The sequence below is a fragment of the Cotesia typhae genome, unplaced genomic scaffold (assembly GCF_013202065.1).
Source record: "Cotesia typhae breed Kobodo isofemale line unplaced genomic scaffold, CoteBio_Ctyphae contig_11, whole genome shotgun sequence".
Classification (NCBI taxonomy): domain Eukaryota; kingdom Metazoa; phylum Arthropoda; class Insecta; order Hymenoptera; family Braconidae; genus Cotesia; species Cotesia typhae.
Genome location: NW_027423711.1, coordinates 5,802,107 through 5,813,996, shown reverse-complemented (window position 1 = coordinate 5,813,996; position 11,890 = coordinate 5,802,107). Strand labels below are relative to the sequence as shown.

General features: G+C 28.7%; 3 protein-coding genes across 4 annotated transcripts; 1 reads left to right on the top strand and 2 right to left on the bottom strand.

Annotated features, from left to right (window-relative positions):
- Window positions 1-175: 175 nt before the first annotated feature.
- On the bottom strand, window positions 176-5,862 carry LOC141530698 (uncharacterized). The gene is made up of 12 exons (XM_074248008.1): window positions 5,737-5,862; window positions 4,117-4,242; window positions 3,221-3,313; window positions 2,976-3,038; window positions 2,563-2,886; window positions 2,347-2,499; window positions 2,108-2,272; window positions 1,919-2,040; window positions 1,776-1,853; window positions 649-1,708; window positions 462-547; window positions 176-382 (listed from the first exon to the last, which is right to left on the bottom strand). Exons 1-12 carry the CDS (start codon window positions 5,765-5,767, stop codon window positions 359-361), a joined length of 2,325 nt encoding a protein of 774 aa, XP_074104109.1. The 5' UTR covers window positions 5,768-5,862; the 3' UTR covers window positions 176-358.
- A 576-nt stretch (window positions 5,863-6,438) lies between these two features.
- Window positions 6,439-9,178, top strand: Pus7 (pseudouridine synthase 7). 2 transcript variants are annotated; one of them, XM_074242607.1, is made up of 4 exons: window positions 6,439-6,588; window positions 6,733-7,299; window positions 7,494-8,747; window positions 8,827-9,178. In XM_074242607.1, exons 2-4 carry the CDS (start codon window positions 6,975-6,977, stop codon window positions 9,093-9,095), a joined length of 1,848 nt encoding a protein of 615 aa, XP_074098708.1. In that variant the 5' UTR covers window positions 6,439-6,588; window positions 6,733-6,974; the 3' UTR covers window positions 9,096-9,178. The 2 variants fall into 2 exon arrangements, with proteins under 2 accessions (XP_074098708.1, XP_074098698.1); XM_074242597.1 differs by having other exon boundaries at window positions 6,439-6,652.
- A 405-nt stretch (window positions 9,179-9,583) lies between these two features.
- LOC141526742 (uncharacterized) lies at window positions 9,584-11,850 on the bottom strand. Its single transcript, XM_074241829.1, has 4 exons — window positions 11,550-11,850; window positions 11,305-11,472; window positions 10,846-11,240; window positions 9,584-9,595 (listed from the first exon to the last, which is right to left on the bottom strand). Exons 1-4 carry the CDS (start codon window positions 11,560-11,562, stop codon window positions 9,584-9,586), a joined length of 588 nt encoding a protein of 195 aa, XP_074097930.1. The 5' UTR covers window positions 11,563-11,850.
- Window positions 11,851-11,890: the final 40 nt, after the last annotated feature.

The following is an 11,890-nucleotide window of genomic DNA, read 5'->3' as shown; positions in this document are numbered from 1 at the left end:
TATTTCGGAATACACAAACAGATCTGTTAAAGTTCTTAAAGCTAAATTAGTCACATCTTTTTTCAAGTTTTATATATATATATATATATATATATATATATATATATATATATATATATATATATATATATATATATATCTTTATAATTAATCGAGTTAACTCAATTACTCTACATAACACTCTACTTGGTAATTATTCGAGTCGTAAATCCAAATATATGCAAGTGTTGAGTGAGTATTAACCAATTTCTCATTCACTCTACGTGACTTTATAAATTATCATGTTATAAAAAATATTATTGTAAATAAACAATTATAATGATTATTATTTTAAAATAATTAGTCTTGTTGGTCATCATCACAGGATACTGCATGTTTTTGACTGAAAAATGAATACAGCAATTATAAAAAATATTTTACAAAGCGATATAATTTAAAGATAAAAAAAAAAAAATACATACTTTAGCTTTTACTATCGGCTCAATCGAAGAATTTGTGCTTTCGTCTGCAACTTGTTTTTTATTTTTAAATAAATTCATTATTTTACCTGTAGAATAGAAGAAAAGAAAAGAAAAGAAAAAAAAAAAAAAAACTTTTATTAAATCGAATAAAATCGAAATCAATAAAATATTTAATGAAGAAACAAACCTGCGCGTGGAGGCGATCGAATAACATTATCAACATCAGCAGCAACCTTATCAATCTTCTCGTCAACTTGACCAACGATATTATTTTTTAAATTATTTATATCTTTCTCCAAAGTTGCAATACTTTGTGATATTTTAGTTTCATCCATAGCGACTGTCTCATCAGTATCAGCTTTAGATCTTGCTGAAGACTTGCTTTTTATGCTCGATGATTTTTGATTATCCGAGACTATCGAAGTAACATCATCATTATCATCATCATCATCATCATCATTATTTACATTATTATCAATATCGTGACTTGCAATCGGCTCGATTGGAATACTCGGTTCGACCTTATTTTTTTTTTGAGTTCTACTACTAGAACTACTTTCCCTCGAGGAAGGATTGCTTTTATTGACCGTTGAGTTTTCACTGTCTATTTTTTGTCGGGATGGTTTCGGAGGCGGTGACATTGAATCAATTGAATTCTTCATAATTATAATTTCTTCATTACTTATTTCTTTCATACTGTCATCTCCATTTTCCTTTATTCTATCATCACTTTTTTCTTCGTATTTCTTATCTTTTACTTTATTATTTACACTCAATTGCCCGTTGGAAGACGTCGGTCTTTCTGCGATAGTTTCTACTTCTGTTTTCGTATCTACCTCATTGCTTTTTATTACATCTTCTATATTTTTATTATTATTATTATTATTATTATTATTATTATTATTATTATTATTATTAAAATTATTATTATTTACAGTATTATCTTCTTCATTCTTCATGTTATTATTATACTCCAAGTTAATATTATCGTTACTTAATTTATCATCAATCTCCAAGGGTTTATCCGTCGATAATGGTATTCCATTCTCAGATGAATTTATTAGTGCCTCTGATTTTTTTTCAGCGTCATCTACGCTACTATCATCTTCAGTAGTTTCAATTTTTTTATCATTCAACTGCTCAGTGTTTTCGGTACTTCGATTAATAGAGCCATCTTCTCCATTTACATTACTTTCACTCTGCATACGATTACTTGGAATTTTCAATGGCGGTAATGAATTTATTTTCTGTAAGGATCGATATAAAAATTATCAATAACTTTACTGACAATCTAAATACATTTTACACAAATACCATTTTAGATTTTTCATCATCATTATCTATGTCTTTTTTATGGCCCACCAGAATTGTATGACATCCTCCACAGGCAACCTAAAATAATTAATTATAATTTATGATTGTAATAAAAATTATTTACTTTTTGATTCTTAACTTACATTTGTTACTATAAGTTCTTGGTATTTAACAGCAAAAGTCAACTCATGGACGTTATTTTCATTTTCTTCTAAGCCTAATTTACCATGGCGACCATCACCACACATAAAGAGCTTTCCAGATTCTTAAGTAATAAATCCAAAAATTAATTATCGTATTTATGTTGAGTAATACTAGTAAAGAAAAAATACCTGTGATAACAGCGACGTGACTTTCTCCACAAACAATTTTTTTAATCGTTTCTTCTTTAAAAATATCCCGTGGAAGCTGTTTAGGAGTTTGAATTTCTGTGACATTGGTACCCATTCCCAATTGTCCGCTTGCATTACTCCCGGTACAATAAATATTATCATCTTCTGTAAATTTTTAACGATAACTGACATTAATTGTTTAATTAAATCTAAGCTTTTGTATTTTGGAATGTACTTACCACCGAGAATAAGTGTATGATGACCACCACAAGCAACAAAAACAGCTTGTACCGGTAATTGCATCGACTTTGGCGCGATTTGAGTCCTAAAGTCCAAAGAAATTCCAAGTTTTCCACTCTCGGCTTCTCCACAAATATAAATAACTCCACTCTCTGTAATTAAAGATTTCAATTTTAGATAACCAGTAACATAAATATTTAATTATAAAAGTTAACCAGAAAGAAAAGCAGAATGGTAATATCCAGCGCTTATGTGCTTAATTGGTTCTGGTAAATTGACTTTGGTCGGTTTATTAATCAGCCCAGAAGTCCCAGGTAATCCGAGTTGGCCCTCTAAATTACTGCCCCAAGCCAAAACACCACCATCGGACGTAAGCGCCAAAGAATGGTGAGACCCTGCTGCTATTTCGAGAATCTTGAGCCCAGATTTTCCACAGTCGTAGATAACTACTGGTATGGTGGAACAATCACCGGTTGAAATTTGTCCACGACCCAGCTGTAACTCTTGATCGCTTCCACACGCTAGAACCTTTTCTTCCCCTAAAATAATAAATAAAAAATTAAAACATTAAACTAAGTGATTTTCCTGTAGAAATGTAATTTTAATGCAAATAATTTAAATTGATTACCTGTACATATTAAAGTGTGCGCTCTCCCGCATGCTACATGAGTTACTTTTTCTGGTTTCAAAGCTGGTGGTCATAAAAAAAATAATTATAATTGTAATGACATTTATAATTGTTAAGAATGAATATTAATTTACAGAGTTGCTTTTCAGATTTATTATTATTATATTTAAGTCTAAAACATAGGAAAGATCTCGGTGAATGATGAATAAAAAATAACGTGCTTGATTCATATGATTATTACTAACTTTTCACGCACGAAGGCTTGCTGACGTGATTCTTATGGCCGAGACCTAACTGACCCCAATCGTTGCTCCCAAAGACAAAAAGTCTTCCACTTTCTTGGTAGAAAAAAAATTAAATGTAACAATTAGTAATTTTATACATGAAAAATGATAAATACTAAATAATACAAGGGAAAAAAAAAATATTTACAATGTTTGCATAGACAATATACATAATATATACATATTTAATTGTCTGGATGCGTGTAAGTATCGATTCACTGGACAATAATGGTGACTACCCTATGTGAGAATGAGTTAAATAATATATACAAAGAGTTTACCTGATAGAGCATGAGCCTGTAAATTGCGGCTTGCAGTTACTATTAATCATGATTGTCTACTGGACTTTACCTCATCAAATGTCACTCTAATATTTATTCATAACATATTTATTTCAGATGATAATTTATAATTTTTTAAAGCTTATAAATAAAGTGACCTAAATTTAATTAATTAATTAAAGTCCTTAACGTGAGCACGTGCAGTACCCAGTATTTTATATTTGGAAAGTCATCAAGTTATTGATCACGGTATAAATCATTCACGGCGGGTTTTATAAATAAGCTATCTTAATACAAACTCTAGTTATTTATTTTTTATCACCATCATTGTTCATTATCTTTCAAAGTTATTATTTTGATTTTTTTCTTAAAAATTAGAACATTAGAGGTCACCTCAACTGACCTGCGGTTACACTGATGGAGGGATTTGCTAATATTTAATAAGCTTTATTAACTTGTAATGAATAATTTTTCTATAGAAGATAATTTAACAAATATTGATAAATTATTGGTCAAGATTTATTAATAGTCGATCAATATTTTTTTTTTATTAAAAAAATTTTTTTTTCGACTTACGACAAACAACAGCAGAATGTTCATCTCCGCAGGTGATACTGACAACCGGATCTTTTCGTATGAAAAAATGCGAAGCAATGTTATCAGCGAATCGAGTGCGACCCAGTGTAAAAACCGCTCCAGTATCTAAAAAAAAAAAAAAAATAAATAAATAACATAAATTTGACGAGTAAAAGATAACAAAAACATTATTGTATTTATCAAAAGCATCAAGAGTGATAAAAATCGATAATTACACATGTAATAAGACAATAAAACTCGAGCTCACATGTAATTTTTGTTCCATAAAAATGTCATTGGCCCAAAGAGCATTATTTTAGTATTTATTTTATTGATTATAATAATAATAATAATAATAATAATAATAATAATAAAAACATCAACTTGTCACTTATTACTACGAAGTACTTTTATTGTACATGATCTAACGGTTTACTCTGTGGATTGTCACGCGTTAAATTATTCACCGTCCATAATTGTATAAAAATAAAATGATAAGGATAAATATGAGTGAAGTTAAATAATTAATGTTTATGAATAAGTAATCATAACTAATTATAGCGAAGGAGGATAAAAATAAAAAATCGTTATGGTAATTGAGAATATGACATTTTACCAAGAAAGATCGAGAATTAAGATGTCATTGTTTTATTATATTTTTTTGTTTCCCGCTTTGTGAATATTTATGAGGTCTTAATTTTTTTTTAATCCTCCCAAGACGCCCTTGAAAAAAATCAACAAATCTATTGTTTTAGTGATAAAATCTCGCTGTTATTGCCAAGGTTGGTCCGAAGCTTACGGCTTTAGGCTTTTTTCTTTAATTTTATTGCTCTCAATAAATAATCCTTTTAGTTTTTATCACCTAAAAAGTTATTGCTGTCGACACGTAATCATTTAAAATTAACAAAAATAAAAATAAAAATAATAATAATTTTTTTGTTTCAGTAAGGGATGCAATAATGCAGTCGGATTGTTCTAAATAATATTTACATCGATGGATTAGTTAGCCAACAGTGTATATGTATGCATGAATGCAGTTGTTCAGAGTAAGATTTATGTTTATCTGTTATTATTATACATCTCGCAGTTGTTATCAAAAGTTCAAATGTCCTTTTGCATAATTCATCAGACATTTATTCTGCAAATCTGACGACATGTAAGTACACGCAAATAATAGTTAAGTAAATTACAAATTTAGAACATCATTAACAGTAAATTATCGCCGGGTTACACCTGCTGATTTTAAAATATCGCTTTAATTGTTTGCTTACAGTACTTTTAAACTTCAACAACTGTATTAACTAGACAGAGAGTTGTCGTAGGTCATCGACCCACTCATTTTCGTACAAAAGATTTATTTTAAAATCAAAGTTTACAATTTACAAATATTAAAATAGTTTTAGTTTATTATTTTTACTTTTTCTTTAGAAATATATTTGTTTGAATCATTAATAATAATTTTTAAGCGCATAAATAATTCTTTGAAAGGAAATTTACGGTGCAAATTATAAATTAGAATAATTTAAAAAAAAAAAAAAAATTAGAGTGTAATTAAAAGCAAGAGTGATTGTAAAAAGTTAAAAAAAAAAAGTGTAAAGTATTATTTTAATAAATTTTTACCGGGTATATTGTCTATGTCAGAGAGGCTCATGTTTACACCTTATGTCGCGCGATCAGTAGACTAACTTGCAAACTGCCGGTTTGGTGATTTAGTATGAACACAGCGTGGCGGCTGCTTTGACTTTAGTTGCTAGGCAACTGAAAAATAATCAATTTCAGTAATACACTTTAAAACAACTCTGAAATTTAAGTTACATGATAACTGTCTGGTCACAATTACAACAATCACCATTTTCAATTTAAATTATATATATTTTTTTCAAACTTTAAATAAATAATGATAATTATTTTTATTTTATAAGATTTTAGGTCATTTTTTAATTTTATTAAGTAAATTGAATTTTGTAATGATAGTTATGATAATTAATTTTGTAATTTTTTTATTTGAAACTGAGAAATTAATTTATTTTGACTTAAAATTTTTTAAAAGTAGAAGAATGACGATTTTGTCAGCCAGTTTAAAATTATTAATTAAATCTTGCGTGAAAAATTAAGAATTCATTTTTAAATAATTAAAAGAAATTATTTATTAATTTTAAACTTTCTCAGATAAATAATTTAAGAATTATTTATGAAAATAAATAAATATTAATTTTTTGCATATTTTAAATATTTCGCGGTATTTTTTTTTTTTTTACTTTCAACTGCGCATGCGCCGCGTCGCGACTAATATCAGACAAGTAAATGGATAAAAGAAACACATACACATGCGTGAAATAATTTCACCGGTAAAAAAAACATAACCAAACTCCTTGATAGTTATTAAAAAAAACCTTTAAACAATTAAAAAAATTAAAAACTGATAAAATAAAACAATTATTTCATACGCACTTGTCAATTTTATCATAAAAAGTAAGCATGTTTTTCAATGATTATAAAAATCGCGATAAGTTTCCGCGTGGAAGAGGGGGCAGAGGTTATTATTAATTATTTCTTAATCATTTAATATAAGTACATAAAAAAATCATATTTAATTATTAATTTATAACACAACAGGTAGATTCAACCACAATCGTCGCGGAGGAGGTCGTGGGGGAGGACATGACAACAAGCGAAACAACAAAAGATCGTACAGTGAAGTAAATAATCCCAAGAGACCAAAGTACGAGTCATCTGTTCGTGTAAAAGAAGTTGACATCGGCATCAGCGAGTACCTCGGCGACCACCAACACTTTGACGGTATTTTCAAGGAACGCTTTTCTGATTTCCACGTCCATGAGATTGATTGCGATGGAAAAATGGCAAAATTAACGACGCAAGAAATTCCCCCTGATCCCAAAGACACTGTTGATGTCGAGAAACTCAGACAAACTTTGCCCGAAGATGTTTTAGAGAAACTAGATGCATTTATTAGTAAGACAGATAACGCTGAGGAGCCAAGTGCGTTGGTTGAAATTGATGTGACTGACATCACCAAAGATCAACGACGCAATATTCACAGCATCGCCTCGAAGTATCAGAAAGTCAATAGTCAAACTATTGACAAAGAAAATAGAAAACTTTTGGTTCTTTCTAAAGTCAGTGGTGATAAAATTGATAAAAATGACGCTACATTTAAAAAAAGTAATGGAAAATTTTTTTAATTTTTTATTACTATAATTTTATTTATTAATAGTTCACAAATCACGGCAGTCACGGCAGTGACTGCAAGGTTGCTAGTTTTAATTATTTATTAAATATATATATATATATATATATATATATATATATATATATATATATATATATATATATATTTTTTTTTTTTTTTTTAATAGAATATGGATTGGAAAGAGACGTCCGTGTCAACTGGTCACTTCGTGAAGGCCCGTACTGCAAATTTATCTTACACAAGGTGAACATAGATACCATGGACGCATTGAACCAACTAGCTGTGAATCTCCGCATTCGGGCAAATAATTTAAATTACTCAGGAACTAAAGATCGGCGTGCTCGAACAACCCAGTGGGTGAGCGTAAAACAAATCCATCCATCGTACATCTTAGAAGCTGGAAAACGCGTTCGTGGTTTGTTCGTAGGAAACTTTGAGTTCGTAAAAAACCCGCTGAAACTAGGAACTCTCAAAGGTAACCACTTTGAAATAGCCTTGCGTAACATCACGGCTTCCGACGAGGAAATAGAATCAGCTATGACCAGTCTAAGAGACAACGGGTTTGTCAATTACTATGGCTTACAAAGATTCGGAAGTGTTGCCACTATTCCGACTTATGAAATCGGCAAGGCGTTGTTGAAGGGTAACTATCAAGAAGCTATTGATTTGGTATTGAAGCCACGGGATAATGATTATCCAGATCTGGCTAAAGCGCGTGAATGCTACGCAAAGACTAAAGATGCGAAGCAAGCTTTGAAGCTTATTCAGAGACCGGATAAAATAGAGGTGAAACTGTTGAAAGGAATTACGATAAACGGACCCAACAGCCCACAAAATGCTCTAGACTCGATACCAAGAAACACTCTGTTGATGTACATTCATTCCTATCAGAGTTTCGTGTGGAATAATATGGTCAGTCGCAGGATTAAAGAGCTTGGTCGTAAACCTGTTGTCGGAGACCTTGTCTACGTCTCTGATTCAGTCGCAGACAAAGTAGAAGTTGAAGAAGAAGAAAAAGGTATAGATGAAAATGAGGAGTCGAAAAAAGAACCAATTGATAATGGTAAAGATGAAAAACTTGAAAACGAGAAAAAACCACTTCCAGTTGTGAAAATTCTCGCTGAAGAAGACTTGGCAAATTACACACTCGCTGATGTCGTTATGCCTCAACCTGGGTACAAGGTTACTTACCCGACGTATGCTAAAGATTGGTACGAAGAGTTCATGGCCAAAGACGGCCTGAGCTTGGACTTGCAAAACAAGAATAGAAGGTTTGCGTTGGGTGGAGCTTACAGGAAGATTGTTCAAATCCCAGAAGGTTTGTCATGGAGAGTTGTCCAGTATGATGATATTAGCTGTGATTTAATCCGATCTGATTTTGATAAAATGCAAGACAAGGAATTTAAAATTAATAATTCAGGTATTATTTTTTTGTTTGTTTTATTAGATTGTCATTTCATATATTTATTTTTTATTTATCATAATGGTTTTTCTTACAGAGGGTAAATACAAAGCTTTGGTATTAGAAATGTCACTGAAATCCTCAACCTACGCCACTATGGCTTTGAGAGAAATTTTAAAACAAGACACATCAGCAGAAACTCAAGCGGCTCAGACGGCCTTTTATCATGCTTTGGCTAAACAGGAGGCTAAAGATCTCGAGGAATCTCAAAAAAAAGAGAAGCTGGTTGATAAAAGCGAGCTTACGGTTGAAGATAGTGTTAAGGAGGATCAAGTTGTTGAGGCGGAAATAGAACCAACTGATTAAAGCTGAGAAATTTTTTTTTTATAAAATAATGTAAGGTAAAGTTTTGAGTTTATTTTCAATATAATAAAATTTAATTTTCATTACTTTTGTATTTCGATAGTTAATTTATTCGCTTTGAATTTATAATCATCATCCTGACTTACAAATCGTTTTTTACGATTAGTATTATTTTCAGTATTACTTAGTCAATACGATAATTATTAAATTAATTATAAAACTAAAGTAATTAAGAGATAAGAAAGATAAAGTCTTGAAATAATAATTTTTATTATTAAAGAAATAAAGAAAAGAAAGAATAAATATAAAAAACGTTTATTTTTGTGTTTCAAGTGTGCACACATGTGGGACTATTCGCAAAATTTTAACAATAAATAATGATTAAACGAGATTAGAGAAATTATATTTCTTTTGTAATTTACTTTGCTACACATATTTCTTTCTTAGACTGAACTATCACTCAATTGATATTCGTTTAAAATATTCTCAACTTAATCATCATCCTTTAGTTTGTTTTAACAAAATTATTATTGTTATTGTTGTTAACATTTCGATTTTCATTATTGTTGTTATTAACATTGTTATTGTTGTTGTTGACATTTCTATTTTCATTATTGTTGTTGGCATTGTTATTGTTGTTGTAAAAATTTTTATTTTCGTTATTATTATTATTATTATTATTATTTACATTGTTATTATTGTTGTTGTTAAAATTTTTATTTTCGTTATTATTGAAGTTGCTGTTGTTGTTGTTGTTGTTTAAATTTCTATTTTCGTTGTTATTATTATTATTTACATTATTATTATTGTTGTTGTTGAAATTTTTATTCGCGTTATTAGGGTTATTGTTGTTATTCAGATTGTTATTCTTGTTGTTGTCGTTGAAATTTTTATTTTCGTTGTTGAAATTATTATTATTATTATTATTATTATTAATGTTGTTGTTATTGTTATTGTTGGTTTTCAAATTATTGTTGAAATTATTATTTTTATTATCGACGTTATTAAAATTATTGTTGTTGGTCTTTACGTTATTTAAATTATTATTATTATTATTATTTACATTGTTATTATTGTTGTTAAAATTTTTATTTTCGTTATTATTGAAGTTGCTGTTGTTGTTGTTGTTGTTTAAATTTATATTTTCGTTGTTATTATTATTATTTACATTGTTATTATTGTTGTTGAAATTTTTATTCGCGTTATTAGGGTTATTGTTGTTATTCAGATTGTTATTCTTGTTGTTGTCGTTGAAATTTTTATTTTCGTTGTTGAAATTATTATTATTATTATTATTATTATTATTATTATTATTATTATTATTATTAATGTTGTTGTTATTGTTATTGTTGGTTTTCAAATTATTGTTGAAATTATTATTTTTATTATCGACGTTATTAAAATTATTGTTGTTGGTCTTTACGTTATTTAAATTATTATTATTATTATTATTATTGTCAACGTTATTGAAGTTATTGTTGTTCAAATTCAAATTATTGTTGTTGTTGACATTATCAACATTTTTGAAATTATTATTATTGTTATTATCAATCTTATTAACGTTATTATTGTTGTTTGCATTTAAATTATTGTTATTAACGTTTTCATTGAAATTTTTATTAAGATTGTTATCAAAATTATTATTTTGAACCTTGTTAAAAACGTTGTTATTATTATTATTATTATTATTAGTATTAACATTATTGTTAATTTTGTTATCAAAGTTATTGTCAACGTTAACATTATTATTTACGTTTTTATCTTTGTTCATGGGATAACCAGGCTTCACTACATTGTCAAATTTAGGCGGACTATCAACACTTGGTTTCAACGGAACATTATCTGAGACAACAGGCTTCACTACATTATCAGTAACCATCGGTTTAGATTCAATTTTATCTGAGATAACAGGTTTCACTACATTATCAATAACTGTAGGACTTGGTTTCTGAACTTCCGGTTTTTTTTCTTCCATTTTCGGTGCTGGTATTTCATTCTTCACCACTTTAGGAGGAGCTGTTGCATCACCGCTTCTTTCAACCTTCTTGCTAACTTCTTCTTTCACAGGTTCACTTTTCTTCACCTCAACAGGTTTTTCAGCTGTCTTCTCTACTTTTTTCTCTATCTTCACAGTTTTAGCAACTTTATCTAAATTATAAAACCAACACATTATTTTTATTTAAAAAAATTAAATATCAATATATTTTCTCACCCTTTTCAAATTGCGTTTTTTTATCAGTGACGATAGCTTCATTTGCTGATTTTTTACTACTCCCATAAAAAGATTTGATCCAAGTAAAATTATTCGGCAAAGTATGTAAATCGTAATAAACGCCGACGTATACTGCTACCAGTGCCAACGTAGCAGCCGTTATGAAGACTAAAAACATTTAATAAAATAAATAAATAAATCTAAGATTATTTTTTTTTTAATTTATTAATTAATTAAATACGTACGTTTTTTTCCCATCTTGGAAAAATTAATGAGAAGTTTAATTTAAAAAAATTAGCAGACAAACCCGAAAAAATGTTAAGCAAGTTTCAACAGACCTGACGAGTAATGGAGCGAACCGAATGCTTCTTACCGTAACCCAAAAGCGAAATTACATTTTTTAATATATAATATTAATATTAATATTCATACGATTAATGCAGACACTTTTTATTCAATATGCGCCAACGCATCGTTTTATCTTTACACTGAATGAATAAACTGACAAATGTTTGTTTATTAAATTTAAAACCAATTTATTTAGTTGTTAATATAAAATATTTTAAATAAAAATGCCATATCATTA

What these genes read in the sequence shown, in the direction of transcription:
- LOC141530698 (XM_074248008.1), bottom strand. Translation starts at nt 5,767, where the DNA reads ATGAGCCTCTCTGACATAGACAATATACCCG. An exon ending in TCATACACTTATTCTCGGTG is followed by an intron (nt 2,273 to 2,346) that starts GTAAGTACATTC and finishes AAAAATTTACAG; the next exon opens with AAGATGATAATATTTATTGT. An exon ending in TCACGTCGCTGTTATCACAG is followed by an intron (nt 2,041 to 2,107) that starts GTATTTTTTCTT and finishes TTATTACTTAAG; the next exon opens with AATCTGGAAAGCTCTTTATG.
- Pus7 (XM_074242597.1), top strand. Translation starts at nt 6,595, where the DNA reads ATGTTTTTCAATGATTATAAAAATCGCGATAAGTTTCCGCGTGGAAGA. An exon ending in GCGTGGAAGAGGGGGCAGAG is followed by an intron (nt 6,653 to 6,732) that starts GTTATTATTAAT and finishes ATAACACAACAG; the next exon opens with GTAGATTCAACCACAATCGT. An exon ending in TGACGCTACATTTAAAAAAA is followed by an intron (nt 7,300 to 7,493) that starts GTAATGGAAAAT and finishes TTTTTTTAATAG; the next exon opens with AATATGGATTGGAAAGAGAC.
- LOC141526742 (XM_074241829.1), bottom strand. An exon ending in AAAAACGCAATTTGAAAAGG is followed by an intron (nt 11,241 to 11,304) that starts GTGAGAAAATAT and finishes TTTATAATTTAG; the next exon opens with ATAAAGTTGCTAAAACTGTG.